At 34.4% G+C, this 22,439-nt stretch overlaps 1 protein-coding gene across 2 annotated transcripts in view; it reads right to left on the minus strand.

Annotated features, from left to right (window-relative positions):
• pot (zona pellucida domain protein papillote) overlaps positions 1-22,439 on the minus strand; it is an 86,503-nt gene that overhangs the window by 35,087 nt on the left and 28,977 nt on the right. For both annotated transcript variants that reach the window (XM_088271716.1, XM_088271717.1), the window contains exons 2-4: positions 13,417-13,535; positions 3,186-3,333; positions 1,602-1,685 (exon numbers count right to left, since the gene is read on the minus strand). In XM_088271716.1, the coding sequence (XP_088127842.1) occupies positions 1,602-1,685; positions 3,186-3,326 (225 nt within the window). In that variant the 5' untranslated portion in view covers positions 3,327-3,333; positions 13,417-13,535. The remainder of the gene's footprint in view (positions 1-1,601; positions 1,686-3,185; positions 3,334-13,416; positions 13,536-22,439) is intronic.

Genomic DNA, 22,439 nt, shown 5'->3' on the forward strand with positions numbered 1-22,439 from the left:
ACTGAAGTCTCCATTTACACGTTAGATACGTACCACGTGATACAGTGTAAAAAAAGTATACTAAAATAATAATAAAAAATATGGTAAATATGTTTCAACAACATATATAAATATGAACAAAAACAAAAAACATACAAAAAATATTCGAATTGTTCATCTCACAATGCTTGGGAAGCAATGAAAATATTATAAATCTGAAAAAGTGACAGCAGCGTCAAGAAGCACGCTGTCCGCCATGAGCAATATTTAGTATTGCGTGTGTTGCCACTACGTTCAATGTTAACAGTACTTTAAACATATTTTAATACCATAATAACTAATAGACAATAACAAAAGTAAATTATGCGGGTATTTCTGCGATCGTAACAGTGAAAACCTGACCTATTCGCGTTTTTTGCCGCCATTACGATACATTGTACGTGTAATAATAGATCGTTGTGTAATAACACATGAGCGGATACCGCTTACAGTAATACTAACCAAATAATGATAAACATTTAGATTTAATCGAGACCAGTTTCAAATCGATGAAGTAGTTTGAACGGCACATGAGTCCCGTATAAGAAATATTAACACACGAAAAAAATACGTTATAAATAAACACGAAAAAAAAGAGTACTGTTAGGGCGTTTTTGCATCACACGGAATTTTATCGTCCGGCACGTCAGTTAGCATATAAAACGGATGATCGGCTTGTGCTTTTGTCCATCTTTCTCCGGATCGATGCGTGAACACGTTGAAGTAAATTCGATCACGCTAAAATGTCGTACACTCTGTTGACAGTTATTTTTATAATCCTGAAATTATCCGGAGCATTGGTCTGTATGTTCCCGATAGTTACCTAAGACAGCGTCGACATAGATTGTTTCACATTCCTATACACAGGACCAACCTGCCGATGGTTATGCCTGTAGGAAGAGCTACCGCTATGTTGAACAATATCACATTGGATATTGATCTGTTCCATGTGTCCGAAGGAGTTTTCCGAAGCGGGATTCTTCTACACTTTTAAGTCTTCTTGCTTACTTTTACTTTTAATATATAAGCCTTGAATATTGTTTGTTATGTATATAATATTTTTTTTATTGAATAAATTAAATTGAATTGAATTGAATTGAATTGAATTTTACCTCAATTTTTATTTATTTTCAATAATTCAATTAATTAAAGTTTAAATATATATATTTTTAAATAGTGGTAATATATCTGTGAACAGAGGGGTAGTCGCTTTCATTTTTCAAAACCGGACTGCCGGACGGTAAAATTCCATGTAGTGCACAAGCGACTTTAAGGGGATATTCTCAGGCACAGAATTCATTCCACCGGAGAGGATTCATGTCTGTTCATGCCCGTTTTTTTTTGTTAAGAATGAATATTGGATATTATTTTATTTTTAAGAATATAACATACATCGAAAAATATTTTATATTATATGTAATTTATATATTTTGAACTCCTAACCTTTCAATGACTCTTTTCTTTTCAAAACCAGGTTATCATTACAAAGGCGTTTTTTTGCAAAAAGTTTTTCAAAAAAATGTACCTTACTGTGTTTTAGGTTTGGACAGGCGACATATATGTACTTTTATGGAGTAATTTACCTGCATGGATCCAGCCGCGCAGTTGAGGGCCGCTTTGGTCCTGTTAAGGAATATAACAGGGCTAAGGTCGTCCAATTTCGTGACCTGGAAAGGAAACAATGGATATTTGTCAGACGGGAGGAATATCTAATTTAACATACTCAACCTATAAAGGATTGTATTAGACTCGTGAAGTGTTTATAACAGCTGATATAATAAAGATTTTCGTTCATAATTTTCTTTTGGAAAATTCGCCTTCGAAAAAAAGTTATTTTCGTAAGTTGGCAATGAATGACGTGACAGAAACGATGGATTTATTTTAATATTGGGGTGACATTGCTAAATTATTAGCGGCTCTATTTGTTCATGTCTATGGTCCATCATATTTGTATAACACAAATGGTAGTGTAGTGGTAAACAAACAATCCACACTACTACTACTAGTACAGCTCTAAACCATAGACAATAAACCATATGACGTCATAAAACGTTCGATGACGGGAATTTGATAACGTATGCGAACGCACGTTTTTCGTTTTATTCAAATATCTAAAGTTTAAACCTTCATATCTCTCTTAGTTCTCTACAGATTTCAATAAGAATGTCACCGATAGTCTTGTGGTTTTTCATATTAATTTATTAGCCAATAATCACACATCTTGATATTTATCCATTCAAATTAATATAATCTAATAGATTATGCAGCAAAGAAACTTTATATTACGATCGATCCATCGTGAACTATGATCGATTCAAACATAAAAATGGAACACTTGTATCTTGAAAGACCACTTTTGAACTATATAAAATAAAACAACTTTGTTTTAACCACTTTTTATTGGTAAACTTTATCCGACCGGTTTCGACAAGAACCTTGTCATCATCAGGGTTTATGTACTAAATTCTTAAACATTGAAATACTCATAGTTAGGTTAAAGTAAATTACCCTTCATTAAGGATAATTAACTTTAACCTAACTATTAGTATGAGTAACCCTGATGATGACAAGGTTCTTGTCGAAACCGGTTGGGTAAAGTTTACCAATAAAAAGTGGTTAAAACAAAGTTGTTTTATTTTATAAAGTTTATAAAATGTGCCACAAAGTATCTGCGAAAAACATTCAAGAAATGACCACACATTTGAGTTAATATAAACACACAGCTTGTTTCGAGAAATACAAATCGCTCACTTCTTTCAAGAACGTCATATATAAAAAAAAACTTAATTTTCAGGAGAACATTTTTAAAGTTTAAAAATATAATACAATGTATTGAAAATAAATATCAAGCCACTTATTGAACTTTTTACTGTGCAGCAGATCTTTTAAGGTAAAACCTGAAGGTTTTTTCTCCATTTGAAAAATATTAAGTATGTTTAAAAAAATAATTAAACAAAACCTTCAAAATGCAAAAGCAACACTTTCTGCCCTGTAGCGGGTAAATATTAAGTTAAAAATATGCCGCTTTTGCTGGGATTTAGTACATTTTCTGGGCATTCCGAAAACATGCACAACTGAAAATTGACGATTTTTGATTCATGAAGTTCTTGAAAGGAGTGAGCGAAATGTTTTTTTTTATATTTTTTTTTGGGATTTACAATAGTTACCTTGCCATCCAGAACGGTTTGCTCGGGCAGGCCATCTCCCTGGTACTCTATGTTGTTGGCGTGCGAGGCGTAGTTGCTCTGCGCGCGACACGTCGCCAGCAGCGAGCAGGCCAGCACGACACCCAGCCACGCGCCTGCCATCGTAGACCTGCGGACAAAGAAAAAAAAAACGATGAGAAACTATGTATGACGTATGGAATCGAAAGAAGAGCGGACACCGTTGCCGCAAAAAGCGCGCTTAGAGTGTCAGAAATGAAGACTCTAAGAAGCATATCAGGCAAGAGTCTTCGAGATAGTATAAGAAACGCCAGGATCAGGGAAATACGCGCGATCGAAGATGTCGTTAGGTGGGGAAGGCAACGAATTTTTTTCCTAAGGAACTTTACATAACGCTGTCCCGAAATGAATAAACCAAATTACTTTTTGTAGTATTATGTATGTAATGCTTTTAAAATACAATAAATAAATAACATACAAGAGCAGTCATGGCACAATTTGCATGCAAACAAATATTTTATAATTATACGTTATTTTGAATCACTCTTATCGCGTGTGCTTGACGCATTACTGGCGATAAAGTGAAAATGATTAGCGTGTGCAATTTTCTTAGCACGCCTATCATGTTGTTGTTGTTGTGTTTACGAAAAGAGAGTAGGTACCCCCTTTCTCGTACCTGCCTACAAAAGCGTTGTACTGGGAGGGCGTTATTTCAGGCACTTGTTTATATTTTCTATGGATAATATTGGCGCGCATTTCTCATGCAAATAACAATGGCGGGAAAATTTTGAATTAGGTCTTGTTTTGTTCGACGCTAAGTAGGTACTTTCCGAATACATTTCGTTTCAAAATTATTATTCTAATAGAATTTGCCGTTTACAGTTAAATATATCTATTTATTTGATTTTTTCCTGTAGTGAGCTTATTTAACATTTAATACAAACTATTTTTCACACTTAATTTATATCATACATGTATTTACATCTTCTTACGGTAAACAAAACATTTATTTTTATAATCTTTCAGACTCTTTTCATTCTTCATACATTCAGGCATCTCATCAAACATTTTCAAACCCTTATACATTATACAATTTTGCGACTCTGTTTTTTCTGTGTTTGTGTGATTATAATCCAGGATTCGGATCTCACTTACTAATAAAAGAATATCTGCTCAATAAGCGACTTTTCATCTTACCAATAGATGTCTCTAGTTTCGAATTTGAACAATACATATAAACGTTTCAAGAATTTGAGTAGTGTGGTTGACAATTATGGGTAGAATTGATAAATGTTACACGTGCGTAAACAGATCACTTAAACCAGCCTATGGCGGTCGTCAGCCCCGTAAATGCCCAGACCTGGATATTCTTCTTCATCTTTGATGAGATGTCAAAAAACAATAAAATGATGATTTGAATGTAATAATAAAACACTTCTGAGACCATTTTTGAATTGATTAAACTATGAAATTATTATTTAATATAAACACGACTAGTGTTTCGAGAATCACAGATGTTCTTGAAACTTGTCGTGTTGACATTGACAAACTAAAAAGTGGTATTTTACAAGTGCATTTGTATATTTAAAGACAAAAACATGTGAAAAGTTTGCGAGACAAACGTGTAGTCGATTCAACGCTGTTGGCGGTCAATGTTGGACTCCCATACTCGAGTCGTTTTGTTCTCTGATTCGCCATTCCCACGACCGGATGAGATTCCGAGACGGAAAATTCGAAATGGTACTTATTTTCTATCAAGGGCGATCATGAAAAATTAAACTATTATAAATTACATGTATCAAAAGGGTGTGGTATCGTACCAATGTATGAAAAAAGTCAGTTATGAAAAAATAATATTCATCTGATTTCATTGATTATTATTTAATTGATTCTGACAGTCACTTTGTTGTAAAATCTATCCATTTATAATTTATGTTTTACTTGGTAAATACCACTATTTCTTTAAAATCTATTGTGACATGTCGCTCACTCCTTTCAACAACGTAAAATATCAAAAAAACTTGATTTTTCAGGAGATCGTTTTTAAAGTTTAAAAATATAATGAAAAAAAATATATCCAGCCACTTATTGAACTTTTTACTGTGCAACAGATCTTTTTAGGTAAAACCTGAATGTTTTTTCTCTATTTGAAAAATATTAAGTATATTTAAAAAAATAATTAAACAATACCTTTTATTCAAAATGCATAAACAACATGTCTGCCCTGTAGCGGGTAAATATTAAGTTAAAAAATATGCCGCTTTTGCTGGGATATATAGGGTCCGCCATCTAAAGTTTTTTTTTTCAACTAGTGCTTATTTCGTGAATGGTAACACTTAGCTCATGTCTGATTTGACAGATAATTAGTTTTATCCTTCCGCTGAGCGAATATGGTTGTGTATACGCTTGAACAACGCTGGGAAATATTGCGACATTCGACTTACAGAAGATGCCGATTTTGCCAAAAAAATCATCTTTTCGGATGAAGCTCATTTTGATCTTGGCGGGTATGTAAACAACCAAATTGTCGTATTTGGGGCACAGAAAACCCGCACGCATACATTGAAAAGCCGGTACACCCAAAACGAGTCACTGTTTGGTGCGGATTTTGGTCCAGAGGCATAATTGGGCCATTTTTCTTTGAAAATGAGCAAGGAGTGGCCGTTAGTCAATGGCGATCGTTATCGGGCCATGTTGAACGGATTTTTGTTCACAAAAATTGAAGAGGAGGATATTAGCAACATTTGGTTTCAACAGGACGGCGCTACGTGCCACACAGCCGAAGCTACACTCGATGTTTTGCGCCCCATTTTCAAAAAAAAAAAGTTATTTGGCGGACCCTTTAGAACCTTTTTCTGGGCATTCAGAAAACATGCACGACTGGAAATTGACGATTTTTGAAATATGACGTCGTTGAAAGGAGTGAGCGATATAAAACATTTCATGAAGATTGAATAAAAAAAATTGCACACAAAAAATTAAGCATATTGAAAATGATGTTGACTCACGCTAATTTGTAGAAACCAAATAATAATTTAAATTCGCGGAAGTTCTAGTCATTGCTCATTTCTAGGATGGGTAGGTACTAGGTACCTACCTTCTAAGCTTAAATTTTGTATGAGCAATCTTATAATGTCGATTTAATGACAGTCTGCGACTCTGAGATAACCGGTTCGCGTCCAGTGAGTCACCCGTCACGGAGCGGTTCCAGACGACCAACTCGCAGAACTAGTTTCTTTCGAAAAACCATTTACGTAGGTAGGTACTGGCCAAATGTCATTTTTTTAGGGATACAGCATACGCATTTTAAACGATTCTCATCTTGGCGTCTGGTAAAATGTTAAGGCCTAGATCTCGGGCTTTAAAATCACAATTTGAAATCTGATGTGTGTTCATGTTCATTTTTTTTACAATAAATTTTATAATTTGACAATAAAAAATGTGTATAATATAATGAAAAAACATTTCAATAAATTATATATATATATATATATATATATATATATATATATATATATATATATATATATATATATATATATATATATATATATATATATATATATATATATATATATATATATATATATATATATATATATATATATATATATATATATATATATATATATATATATATATATATATATATATATATATATATATATATATATATATATATATATATATATATATATATATATATATATAGTTTTTTTTAATACCTTACTTTTCCATAATTCTTCTTTTCAAACCCATATGTGTATTTATTTCGAAGAAAAATTATTTTTTCAGTACAAAAACGGTGTTTTCAATTACGACGAATTACCTGGGTTTAGAGAAGATTTAGTTGCATTTAACGTATATTGGGGCTTAAAGAGAAGGTGTATTCAGGTGTCTTATATGGTGGTACTCACTGTTTCTGTTAAATGTTTAGCGTTGTATCAAAAAGTCGACAAAAAAATTAGATTTACCTTGAAGAATTAGAGTTTCATTCACTAATTAATATCAATGTTTAGCCAAATAAAAACTTTTCATCATTTGATTTGGAAGTCATTTTGTTGTAATATAATTCATTTTTAATTAAAATTTTACTTGAATTATTAATAATTAAATAAAACATTTATTTTTTTAGTTGAGTATTATACTGTCACGACTAATTTTAGAAGCTATAGATGCTTCTATCTACGGGTTTATATATAAACTGTTTTGAAGCATCTGTAGCTTCCGAAACATGTCGTAAAACTATAATATTCAAGTGGTCAAAAACAAGTGTTTTATTTATAATTCCATCATAATTTCGGCACCGAAACACATCGCTCACTCCTTTCAACAACGTCATACACCAAAAATCGTCAATTTTCAGTTGTGCATGTTTTCGGAATGCCCAGAAAATGTACTATATCCCAGCAAAAGCGGCATATTTTTAACTCAATATTTACCCGCCACAGGGCAGAAAGTGGTGTTTTAGCATTTTGATGAAAAGGTATTGTTTAATTATTTTTTTAAATATACTAAATATTTTTCAAATGGAGAAAAAACAATCAGGTTTTACCTAAAAAGATCCGTTGCACAATAAAAAATTCAATATGTGGCTTGATACATATATATTTTCTCCTGAAAAATTAAGTTTTTTGATATATGACGTTGTTGAAAGGAGTGAGCGATATATCATTTTACTATTTTTCTCGTAAACGTATTACTGCAATATTCAATACTTCTTATTTTTCTTTTTAAAGTTGGTTATATTAATACTCCTTCAGGCATTCCAAAAATACTAAAGTGCGATACTCTTTTAGGGTTCCGAAAATACTGAGTTACGATGCTCTTTCGGGCTTTCGAAAATACTTATTTATGATGCTCCTTCAGACTTCCGAAAATACTACGTGGCGATGCTTTTTAGGCTTCCGAAAGCAGTATATTGCTTTTTTTTTCAGGATTAATTAAATACTACGTAACGGTGCTTTTCAGGCTTCAAAAAAATATAACATTTCGATACTCTATCAGGCTTCCGAAAATACTATATTGCGATGCTCCTTCAGGCTTCCATAAATTACTATATGGCGATACTCCTTGAGGTTTCCGAAGATATTACATCGCGATATTCTTTCCGACACTCGAAAATACTAAGGTGCGATGCTTATGTAGGCTTCCGAAAATACTACGCGGTGATGCTTCTTTGGGCTTCCAAAAATGTACCTACACACGCCACCGCGAATAAATGGAAGGGATTTTTTTTTTGAAAACACGTCATATTAAAAAAATATCTCTTTTTATATCTAGTAAATAGAAAATGTATTATGCAATCCGTCGCGATCGTAAAACAAGGTTTACTGAAACGTTATTGCATAGCCTTTGGACCAGTGGTTTTCTCTTTCAGACCGCCTTGATGGTGATGCAACGCAACAGATCGGTATTCGATAATGGATTTTCTGTAATAAATGCATCTACGGTGAGGTAACCGTTTCCGAACCAAAGCGCAATCAGGAGCCAACGCGATCTGCATAGAACGGAAATTCAATCATTTTTAACACTCTCATTATCATTCGTCGTTCACTTTGTGTCTTCAAACTCTTATCTGCACCCCGATGGTGCATAGGGCACTGCATCATATAAACGAAGTGTTATCTTGTTCGTTAACACATGAAGGAAAGGTGATCAGCCAACCGCTTCAGGTACTAGTTCAGGGTAATATTGAATAAATATTCGATTGAAAAAATCACTTATATTTATTTGATCCCCCTGGAAATCGAACTCGAGACCTCCAGTACGGTAGCCGAGCGTGCTGACCATTACACTACGGAGTTCAATGTCCAATAGCCCATGTTCAATGTCCAATAATCCATGTTCAATGTCCAATAACCCATGTTCAATGTCCAATAATTCATGTTCAATGTCCAAAAGCTCATGTTCAATGTCCAATAACCCATGTTCAATGTCCAATAACCCATGTTCAATATCCAATAATTCATGTTCAATGTCCAAAAGCCCATGTTCAATGTCCAATAACCCATGTTCAATGTCCAATAGCCCATGTTCAATGTCCAATAATCCATGTTCAATTTCCAAAAGCCCATGTTCCAAGTCCCGTGTCCCATCTCTCATCCAATTGATACATTATTTATTTGCATCATCTACAACAAACTTCACTTTACATAGGTACATCATGACAACAATTCGACTTAATGTAGGTACCTATGTATAATTCTACATCATCAACCACCATTGATACATTACTAGATAAAGACCTCCCAAACATACGTCATCCGATGATAAACGTTTTGAAATTCAATACGAGTACTGTCACTGCGCGCCGTCACGTCTTCAGTACGCATGTACGCCGCAACACGGAGCGCTTGCGCAGTACGCGTGCGGGGTGCGCGCTGCTACCAGGCATATAAAGCCTGCATCACCTCTGAATTACATGAAATTATAGTAACTTTAAACATAAAGAGTAAATCCACTCACAAGTAGGCATAGGCTATGAAACTTTTAAAGTTGAAGCCTGAGTAGGGACATGATAAACGGTGTTGCATAAGCCGTAGCTAGATTTCAGAGTCGCTTGGACGTTAGGTAATTCAAAAAAAAAAGAGTGACCACGAGGCGAGTGTTTTTGCCTATAATTTTCACTCGTGAATTACATGCAATTATTTCAATTCAAACCCTTATCAGCACCCCAATGGTGCATTAGGCACTGCATTATATAAACACAGTGTTATCTTGATCGTTTACACACGAAGGAAAGGTGATCAGCCCTCCGCCTCAGGTACCAGTCCAGGATAATATTGAATAAATATTAGAGTGAAAAAATCACTAATATTTATTTGACCCCGCTGGGAATCGAACCCGGGACCTCCAGAACGGTAGCCGAGCGTGCTGACCATTACACTACATGAAATTATAGTAACTTTAAACATAAAGAGTAAATCCACTCACAAGTAGGCATAGGCTGTGAAACTTATAAAGTTGAAGCCTGAGTAGGGACATGATTAGTGGTGTTGCATAAGCCGTAGCTAGATTTCAGAGTCACTTGGACGTTAGGCAATTCAAAAAAAAAGAGTGACCACGAGAACTCCGAGGTACCTCGGCGCGCACGCACGCGCGTACGTGACATCGGGAACAATGCAATGTTCAACACACCCATCAGCGCACCTGCGGCTATTCAACACAAACTGCGGGAATGAATTAAGATGGTACTCGAATCATAAAAGTCGTATATTTAACAAATTGTCTGACAAAGAGGTAGATCCAGTGAATTGAATGACAAAAGTCGATTTTTTATCAAGTTCAATCATTGATCAATTAAATGACTTTGTCGATAAAGAAAAATGAATAACAAAAAAGCAGAATATAGTGAATTCAATGAAAAAATCATATATGGTATTGCAGATAGAATCGAATCCGAATCAATGAAGTCATTAATCGAGTAAATTTAAAGAGAAAAGACCTAAATATAATTTTACATTTTTGTTCATTCCGAAATATGATTTTAAACATAATTTTAAAAAGGCCTAAATCAAGTGATTAGGATGACCAAAATTCTAACACATATAGAATTCCAAGGTCCTGGATAAAACTAATTCTTCTTCTTCTTTCTGGCTCCATGCCAACCTATCGTCTTTGTAGACTGTTGAGGTCAGCTCTCCTCGTCCTCAGGTTGTAGGTCCTTCTATCATGGACAACGTAACCTAGGCTATGCATTCGAATCATGCTATCTTTCAAAACTATTTTTTTTTCAAATCCATTGATCAAAATTGTTTTGTAAGTTATTTCACTACTTAACAATTTAAAAGTAATTTAATTTGAATAAATGTTAGTAAAAAATTGAGTATTCTATCGCCACGGAACACATTATCGTATTTTACATTGATTTCTATGGAGAAAAATGTTTCGCTTAACGATTTATTTATTTTTATTACATACATAAGTCATGTATATATAAAATTCCCGATGAGTATGTAGTTTCAATTTCTCATTTTGGGACATGGGATTAAAGTTTATAAGACTGGAACACAAATAATAAACTTACAAAAATGATTTTTAAAAAAAACTAAACTAATACATGGCAAAATATAAAAACAATAAACAGGTATAATAAATAGCCATAAGAAGCATAATTAAAATAAATAAATGAGAAAAACATAAGGAAAGAAGCATATTTAAAATAAACAAATGAGAAAATATAACAAATTAAGATGCTGGAACGAATTATCCTCGTTATAAGAGTTTCCACTGTACCTCCAAAACATCAGAAAACATAGACAAATATTTTCATTAAGTACCTACTCTTAAGTTCTTATGTCAGAATGGAGTTTACAACAAGATGGCGACAGGAATATTGATTCAAAATTACATAGATGCGATCTCAAATTTGAAAAATAAACGCTAAGTTCGAAGGTACCTACCTACCTACCTACGTACGAACACGATTGCAGATCGCCACGTCTGTCTACAAGGCGTGCGTATTCCAACAATGGTTTCTGCGCGCCAACCGGTGCCAAGTGAAAGTTGTGCGTTGAATTCAAAATCGGAAAAAATATACAATGGACGAGTAGGTACTTTTATCAGTAATCGGACAGGTAGGTACTCGATCAGTAATAATACGGAAAATTGGAACAGAAACCGTTCGAACACTTGAAAACAAAAACGGTTCGTTTTTCAAAAGAGTCGAAACAAATGATTCGAACGATGAAAATGATAATAAATTTTGCACGGCATACTATATTAAGTAGCACATTACCAAACTTGAAGCGTGTGAAAAATACACATGAATACAATATTAGAAAACGTATTTAAAAAATTCAAATGAGTTATTATTTCGTTTATCTATTAGTGGCTGTACTTGGTATTCCAAAGTAAGCATGTTTATTTTATAAACCTGAAAGTTTTTTCTCCATTTGAAAATTTTTTAATATATTTAAAAAAATAATTAAACAATACCTTTTCTTCAAAATGCGAAAACAACACATTCTGCCCTGAAGCGAGTAAATATAAAGTTAAAAATATGGCGCTTTTGCTAGGATATAGTACATTTTCTGGGCATTCCGGAAACATGCACAACTGCAAATTGACGATTTTTGATATATGACGTTCTTGAAAGGAGTGAGCGAACATATTATGTTAAAAGTAGAAATGTCTAGCACGAATGAAAATGAATGAAATTGTAATATTTTTGTAACTATATTAAATTCGCCGAAAATAAATAAAATTGTAATGTCCGCCTCCGTAGTGTAATGGTCAGCACGCTCGGCTACCGTTCTGGAGGTCCCGGGTTCGATTCCCAAGGGGGTTAAATAAATATAAGTGATTTTTTCACTGTAATATTTATTCAATATTAACATGGACTGGTACCTGAAGCGGAGGGCTGATCACCTTTCATCATGTGTAAATGATCAAGATAACACTGCTTTTATATGACACAGTGCCCTATGCACCATTGGGGTGCGGATAAGTGTTTTATTATTATTATATTAAATTAAAAATAATAATTTCATCACCACTTTCAACATCTAATCACTCCACACAACAAAATTGAATGCGAAATCCGAATTTTGCAATACTTTATTCAAGAAAAACCTTTTGTCACTGAAAAGCGAAGATACACGTTTTGTTTTACAATTCATTATCTTCTTTTCTTAATCGTTCTTCCATGGAAAACCTTTTATTGCCGTGTGAAGACGCCATGGGTAGGCTCATTGTACTTCAACCAACAATTGAATTGTTATTGGGTGAATTTTGTTGTTGGCTGTTCTTGTCTATGGTCAATTTGTCATCTTTCAAAATATGGACGGTGATGTCATCGTTAGTGACGTGATTGGGCAATTCTGGAATATCAGGTAGGTACCTACTCGAGTTGTTGAACAAACAAAAGGTTCGTGTTTGAACTGTTAAACAAGTAAGCAGGTTGGTACCTGGAAAATCAATTTGTTTTCAACATTTTGAGTGTGTTTACAAATCTGGATTATCTCCAATTATAGGAGTTATTTTTCATATTATTTTTTGACATCTCATCAAAGATGAAGAAGAATATGGAAGTCTGGGCATTTAAGGGGCTGACGACCGTCATAGGCTGGTTTAAGTGATCACTTTACACACGTTTCTAAATCGTTAAGAACAATGTTTCTAAATTGGTTCATATATATAGAACTTCCAAGAATTTGAGTAGTGTGGTTGTCAATAATAGGTAGAATTGGTGAAAGGATAGTTTCAGCTAGACAATAAGTGCTTGACGTACCTTTCGCGTTTCGTTCGCTGTGTTGGAGTCGATATAACCTATCGATAAAGTGCTTCCTGATGGACTCTCAGCTCGGCCGCTATATAGTCGACATTCTCCGATCAATCAGAGACTGCTGGCTGAAACGAAAGAAAGACGAAATAAGATATCGGATAATTGGACCATCAACCATGAAAAAAAAAATCGTATTATCTTCTGATAATACAAATAATTTTTCTTGTTCTTGAACAAGATTTCTGATTGAAGCCTTAAATTATGTACAATTACAGTAAAACTTCGACATAACGGACGTCTATTTATTGAAAGCTGTCCCACCGCATGCCCAGATCTGATACAGAAGCATCTAGGCTTCCTGACATATCTGCTCTTGCTAAGCAATTTTTTTAAACTAAGTTGCGAAATTTAGTGAAAATGTAAATTTAAAAAAAATCGTATAAAAATCGAGTTTTCTTTCGGCCTGGAACGCATTATCGTATTTTACATTCATTTTTATGGGAAAAAATGTTTCGCTTAGCGAATAAGATGCTGGAACGAATTAAACTCGTTATGAGAGGTTCCACCGTACTTATATTATAACATTTTGAGTGTGTCCAAATACTTGACAGCCCCGTAAATGCCCAGACTTCCATATTCTTTTAATTTAAGTGATTTATAGTGATTTTAAAACAAAGTTACACTTTAATTATAAAATGGAAAATCACAAAGTTAGTGCTTCAAATATTAATTATATTCCATATTCTTCTTCGTCTTTGATGAAATGTCAAAAAATAGTACTTATATTCATTTATACTCGTATTTCTATAACAAGATGAGCATTCTTCGCCTCGTCATAATTCACACTTCGCTCACTCCTTTCAAGAACGTCATAAATCAAAAATCGACAATTTTCAGTTGAGCATATTTTCGGAATGCCCAGAAAATGTACTATATCCCAGAAAAAGAGGCATATTTTTAACTCAATATTTACACGCTACATGGCAGAAAGTGTTGTTTTTGCATTTTGAAGAAAAGGTATTGTTTAATTATTTTTTAAAATAAACTAAATATTTTTCAAATGGAGAAAAAATCTTCAGGTTTTAAATAAAAAGATCTGTTGCGTAGTAAAAAGTTCAATGAGTGGCTAGATATTTATTTTTAAAACATTGTATTATATTGTTAAACTTTAAAAACGGTCTCCTGAAATATCAAGTTTTTTGATTTATGACGTTCTTGAAAGGAGTGGGCGACTTGTGAACTCACTCTCTAGCATTTCTCGAACTGAATTTTCTTTTCTCCAAACCATTCTCACCAGTTCGAGTACCTACTCTGTACTGGACTGTACCGCGGCCCGCACAGAGGCCTCTCTGTTGGAGCGTCACGCCCGCCGGATTCTAAATTATTACCCGCATACCTTAGCCGTTCACGGAGCTCTCCGTTACTTCTCAGACTAGACACCACTCTTGGACTCTAGGCATTCGTTACATAAATAAATCTATATATGCAAATGTTGGTTTGTTAATAAAAAATAATCGTCTAAAGTTATCGACCGATTGATTGAATTTTTACTCAAAATTGCGTTCGAATACGGGCGTGTTTTTACAGACAACCCTGGCCATATCGCTCACTCCTTTCAACAACGTCATATATCAAAAATTGTCAATTTTCAGCTGTGCATTTTTTCGGTATGTCCAGAAAGTGAACTATATCCCAGCAAAATCGGCATATTTTTAATTTATTATTTACCCGCTACAGGGCAGAAAGTGTTGTTTTTGCATTTTGAAGAAAAGGTATTGTTTAATTATTTTTTTAAACATAGTAAATATTTTTCAAATGGAGAAAAAACTTTCAGGTTTTACCTAAAAAGATCTGTTGCACTGAATACCCCCTTAAGCAGTGGTGGGATTCAGCCGGTTCGCACCGGTTCTGGCTCTCTAAAATTTTCAGAGTTCGCCGAACCGGTCCTTTTTTATCCACCGGTCCTTTTTTGTCCACAATATTCCGATTGAGATCATGTATAAAATATTTGAACGTCAAAAAGAGAATAAAATATGGGAAAGATAAAAAATTAATAGGGAAGGGTAGTACCTAAGGGGCGAACCGGTTCTTGAAAAAATTTATTCCTATCACTGCCCTTTTAAGCCTTTTCCACATCAGAGTCTTCCGACAAGCCACAGCCACCTCCCGGGCAGGTATTTTTTTTCCATTTTTTTCTCGACACAACCAAGATTACAGATCAGATCACACCAAGCGTGACACGTTGTCACGTGTCGCGCTGCACACAAGTGTGCAGGAAAGTAGATGCGCTGTTCACGTTCACACGCTATAGGAAAAAGTAGCGAAATTTCCACTGGCGTGAGAACCGCCCCCCCAGATAAAAAGTCATCGAGTGCCAACTCTCGCGATTGTGTGCACGACGCGGTAATGAACTTTGGAGATAATGAAAGTGCGCTCAAGATTAAGGTTAAACAAAGCTAAAAATGTGTGCATTATTCGATAAACGATACGCAAAGTCGTTCGGAAATGCGAAACATGATGTCCATCAAATAACGTGTCAATGTCGTTCAGAAATATGAAAGATAATGTCCATCAAACAACGCGTGAGTCGTTCAGATATATGAAAGATAATGTCCATCGAACAACGCGTCAGTCGTTCAGATATATGAAACATGATATACGTCAAACGACTCATCAAAATTGTTCGCAAATAAGAGACATAATGTCTATCAAACAAAGCGCCAAAGTCGTTCAAAAATATGAAAGATAATATTCAAACAACCCATCAAAGTCGTTCAAGAATATGAAACATAACATCCATCAAACAACGCGTCTATGTCGTTCAAAAATAACTATCAAACAATGCGTAAAAAAACTAAAATGTTCGATTGTTCAAGAACTCAAAAGTCCAGATATTCACTGATTTCTTTAATATTTCTCTAATATATGTCGCTTTTCTTCTGTATTAAATATCAACGGAAATCGATGATCAATTTATTGACAGCTACAGGATATCCTGTCAATTCGATCAGTCTTATAATATTTGGGTACAGTTCATTGAACTAACCAAAAATAAATTATGTAAAGATTATCAGTAATATCTCGCTAAAACTTTGGTTCATTTTAGGTATAACTAGGTAGCTCCAAGGGATTGACTGGTTTCTTGGAGAGAGAGGTCTAGAATGCCCTTGCCAGACTAGTGGATAAGCCCACGTTTGCAGCTATGTTCTTGTCACCAACATACCCACATTCCTTACATTACACAATAGAGCGAGATGACATCTCCTAAAGAAGTCGTTCATTCAATTCGGTGTTTTGATTCGATCGCCCGCGTCTAGAATTTACCGTGTTTTGGAAATCAACATGGGAAAATCTCCACATACAGTAGTCGTTCCGGAAAACCATTGTTACTTATTTTATCTAAATAGTAAGTTTAAATATATTCCGTTTAACCTGACCTGTAACGGTTTATTAGTACCTACGCTTTCAGATTCAGAAGGCATGTTTAATAACTTAATAAATCAAATCAATTATTACTCGATTTTAATTTCATCTCCCTTATTCAAATCTCTAGTCTTTTTCGTGTGTGTTTTTTAGATTGGAGTTGCATTTATTATATACCTTGCTTATTTATTTACTTAGTTTACAGATTATTTAGTAGATTTTTGTTTCTTCTAACTGAAAAAGTATGTTTTATTTTAATCTGTGTTGGGAATAGGATAGATAATTGCTGGGAGGAAACCACGTTGCACTCCTCAGGAGAAGGCGGACTGTTGACTGTCATCAGCAGACCTTCCGTTCCACTAGAAGAGGGTTCGGCATTTTGGTTCCGTCTAACCCTTACCGCACCCAATGGTGCGTAGGACACTGCATCGTACTGACGCACATCCCAAACGCCTACAGCCGCCCCCGTTCGAATATAGAGGCAAGACAAATAATAATTACAAAAATGCAAGCAAAGCTGAAAGAATATCGCAGTATCTCTCTGATCTACGTAACATATCGCTCACTCCTTTCAACAACGTCATACATAAAAAATGGACAATTTTCAGTTGTGCATGTTTCCGGAATGCCCAGAAAATGTACCATATTCCAGCAAAAGCGGAATATTTTTAACCTAATATTTACCCGCTACAGGGCAGAAAGTGTTGTTTTTGCATTTTGAAGAAAAGGTATTGTTTAATTATATTTTTAAAGATACTAAACATTTTTAGAATGGAGAAAAAACATTCAGGTTTTACCTAAAAAGTTAAATAAGTGGCTTGATATTTATTTTTCAATACATTTCATTATATTTTTATTCTATAAAAACAATCTCCTGAAAGATAAAGTTTTTTTATATATGACGTTGTTGAAAGGAGTGAGCGATATGTTATGTGCATATTATACTTTGAACATAAAGTACTAGAATTAATACAGTCGAGGTCGACCACTCTACGAACAAAGGTAATTACAATGCAATATTGTAATATACGATCACAGGAGCTCAGAAATGACAAGAGATATTACAGACATACATTATTTATATTAGTGAATATCGAATAGAAAATAGGCATTACCGCTTTTCAATTAAACTTACTACTAAGGGCTTGAAATGACTACTAAATCGATCTCAAATCTTTTCCTGGTTTTATTTATCTGCTCATTATTATAGCTCTAAGACAGCGGTTCTGAAATATTTTTGGCGACAGAACTCTCTTTATTTTATTTTATAAGGTCCACAACTTTTTGCTCTTACTAACAAAATAAATTGTAATAATATTTTTTTTAAATATTTATTATAGGAGAAAGAGAAAGATAAAATATGATAACAATAATAAATTGAAGTTATGGAAAATATAATATAAATTATTGCAACTACACCAATCAAATCACATTAAAATGTGGAAAATAAGAATTTTTATTACCTGAAACTCTTTTGAATTATTGTCGAAATAAAACCCTATCATTTTATTGATTAAATAAACACTCGAGTTAAAAAACATGGGACCTCCAGCATGGTAGTTAAATGTGTAACCATTACACTGTGGATGTGGAAAACATATACGACGGACGGAGAAGGGAGATTAAAGTTGTTTTTTTAATAAACTTTTTTATGTAAAGCATGACAGAAGAGCTGAATGCAGTATGAAGTATTATGTAACTTGTAACTCGCCTTTGCGGAGCCTCACGTCTCCGCGTAACACACTTTGAGAACCGCTGCTTTAGGAAGTGCATGATACAATCACGAGACTGAGAAGAATTATTGCAATTAATTCTATAATTTCAAGATATAATGCTATTATCATCTTGTTTCGCCTTGAGATGTTTGTCCACCTCCGTAGTGTAATGGTAAGCACGCTCGGCTACCGTACTGGTGGTTCCAGGTTCATTTCCTAGGAGGGGTCCAATAACTATTATTCAAACCCTCATCCGCAAACGATGGTGCATAGGGCACTGCATCATATAAACGCAATGTTATCTTGATCATTAAGACATGAAGGAAAGGTGATCAGCCCTACGCTTCAGGTACCAGTCCAGGGTAAAATCGAAATAATATTAGAGTGAAAAATCAGTTATATTTATTTGCCCACCTCCGTAGTGTAATGGTAAGCATGCTCGGCTACCGTACTGGTGGTCCCGGGTTCGATTCCTAGAGGGGGTCCAATAAATTTTCTTCAAACCCTCATCCGCACCCGATGGTACATAGGGCACTGCATCATATGAACAATGTTGTCTCGATAGTTAACACACGAAGAAAAGGTGATTAGCCCTCCGCTTCAAGTACAAGACCAGGGTAAAATCGAATAAAATTAGAGTGAAAAATCACTTATATTTATTAGTCCGCCTCCTAACGGTCAGCCCGCTCAGCTACCATACTGGAGGTTCCGGATTCCATTCTCAGGGTGGTCGGTCTCTTTACTTTTCAAAAATACATATTTCTTTTGAAGAAAAACTTAGTTTTTCAATATAAAAACGCTGTTTTAAAAAAAATATATCAATTACGCCAAATGTTACCTGAGTTTATAGAAAATTTTAATTAATTATATATTGGTCTTTAATAGACAGTCTTATACTTTATTCAAGTATACAAACGATGCATATTAGAAAAATATGCAAATTTGTTGCTTGGTAAGGTATACTTGTATTACTAAGCCAGGCGATTTATTTGCATTGTGATGGAAGGTATTTATTCTAAGAACTTATGGTGAATAACATACCTTACATGGGACATAACACAGCATTAAGACAGACATGACACACACAATGCGCTCGACAGTGACATTTTGAGTCACTTTTTTTAATGTTACACATTTATGAATATATATATATATATATATATATATATATATATATATATATATATATATATATGTATATATATATATATATATATATATGTATATATATATATATATATATATATATATATATATATATATATATATATATATATATATATATGTATATATATGTATATATATATATATATATATATATATATATATATATATATATATATATATATATATATATATATATATATATATATATATATATCGCTCACTCCTTTCAAGAACGTAATAAATCAAAAATCGTCAATTTTCAGTGGTGCATGTTTTCGGAATGCCCAGAAAATGTTCTATATCCCAGCAAAAGCGGCATATTTTTTACTTAATATTTACCCGCTACAGGGCAGAAAGTGTTGTTTTTGCATTTCGAAGATAAGGTATTGTTTAATTATTTTTTTAAATACACTAAATATTTTTCAAATGGAGAAAAAACCTTCAGGTTTTACCTAAAAGATCTGTTGCACAGTAAAAAGTTCAATAAGTGGCTTCATATTTACTTTTAACACATTTCATTATATGTTTTAACTTTAAAAACGATCTCCTGAAAAACCAAGTTTTTTGATATATGACGTTCTTGAAAGGAGTAAGCGATATAAAAAAAATATATTTATATATATATTTATATATCTATGCAAAAAGATCTCCGCCTCTTACACATTCGATCTCCTCATGCATATACGCCGATTATTCCGACTCCTGACCTGACCACTTTCAAATGTTTGAAATTAATACTTGACAATTCAAGTTTTCCTCGATCTTCCTTTGTTTCTATTACCAAGCACATTCGCCTTAATTAAGTTAATTTACCCACTCGTTCCTCCTGTCTAACTATATTTACAGACCATTCCTTTTTTTGAAATATATATTGAAAAAATATTTTTTTAAACCTTACCTTTTAATAACTCAATCTTTTTCAAAGAAAAACTTGTTTTTTTCTGAACAAAAACGGTGTTTTAAGAAAAGAAAATGAATTACGTTACATGTTACCTGGGTCTAAAGCAAATTTAACTTGCGGGCTATCGAATATGATACAGTGAAGGATGATTCATTGCAGAGTACGCCAAAAAAATAACATATTTATGACGAAACAGTTGTTAAACGATTGAACCTTCACCGTGTGTAGAGCTGTGTGAATCCGGCGACCAGAAGAGCCATTGTTCGCTGATAATTTGACGCAAACCTACTCCAATAGTGTTACATCTGCCATATTCTTGGCGGAAAGACGAGTACCTAGGGTCCATTATGCATAGGGATGGAGGGTATCGCACAGAATGTATTGCAGCAGATGTATCGCACAGTGGATGTATCGCACAGAATAAGTGTGGGGTGGATGAAATTCCAATCCGTGATGGGAGTCCTTTGCGATCCAAAAATGCCATAAAAATTAAAGAGAAAAGTCTACCAATCAAATGTCAGACCCGCCCTCCTATACAGCTCCGAATGCTGGACGATGTATAGCACCTTCTCTAGGCAACTAGAATCCGCTGAAACGCGAATGCTTAGATGGTCAGCGGTAGTGTCTTTTAGAGATAAAAGAAATAGTTCACGCTTTCGTGGAAGCCTGGACGTAACAGACATCAGTAGGAAGGTACAGGACAATTGAGATGGTATGGGCATATAGAGGTGGAGACTGACCGGAGCATTTCGTCGTAACGTGACACGTTACGATGCGAGCATTCAGGCAGTCAGTACACCGAATCGAGCGCTCCATCCATAGTTTTGGATGCTCGGTGATGCTCGGCGCGAGCGATGTTACGACGTTATGTTACGACGAAATGCTCCGGTCAGTCTCCACCTTAGGACGCAGAGAACCCGAACATGTAGTTGACCGGGCAATAGAAATGGATCTTCCTCGAAAGTCATCCAGAGGAAGACCGAGGAAATGATAGGTGAAGCAGAAAGACGTCAAAGATGTGCAAAGATCATGTCATCAATTCTTGATCATCGGCGGGAATAGAACCCGCGACGCCAGTTTTGCAGTCGAGCGTCTACCCAACTACGCCACGGTGCCGGTGATGGTCAGTTAGTTTAGTTTTTAAAATAACGCCTTTTAAAAATTTATGACTTGCATAATTTCGCACCCATTACAGAACTGCAATTAGTTATTAATAATTTTTAAAAATAATTAAAATCTATGACCGCCAAGCGCGTTGTCTAGAAAGCCGCCGGAGCGAGACGCGTATACGGTCACGGGCGGGCATTAGAGCGAGAGAAAATACCGCTCTGCGACTAGTGTTATAAAACATATGATGACGTCACAAATAAGAAAATGTTTTATTTTTTAAGTTTAATTCATTTTTAAGTTTTTCACAACATGATACAGGACTGCTGATCGTTTCCCGCACCCAATGGTGCATAGGGCACTGCATTATATTGATGCAATTTTTAGATTATGTTACTTGTACGAAGGCAAGATTATCATCAGCCCTTCGCTTCGGGTACCAGTCCAGGGGAATATTTAATAAATATTGGAGTAATTTGTTTATTTTCTTGGTTTTCATTCGGATGCATCCATTCAACAACAAAAATATCATCTTCTTTGAAATCTAAAGACCGTATTTTATTAATCATCAAGATTGTCGCGGTAAAAAAAACATTACTAATGCTTTCAAAGTCCCTATCACTGTCAGCGGGGCATGTAAGTCAAAACTAACCAGCGTGTACAATCTACCACCGTGTTCTGACAGCGGCAGGAATATTGGTAACCCTACTAGGGAA

Source organism: Brachycentrus maculatus, unplaced genomic scaffold (genome assembly GCF_059751285.1).
Source record: "Brachycentrus maculatus isolate JH-2025_06_01 unplaced genomic scaffold, ASM5975128v1 h1tg000459l, whole genome shotgun sequence".
NCBI classification, from domain to species: Eukaryota; Metazoa; Arthropoda; class Insecta; order Trichoptera; family Brachycentridae; genus Brachycentrus; species Brachycentrus maculatus.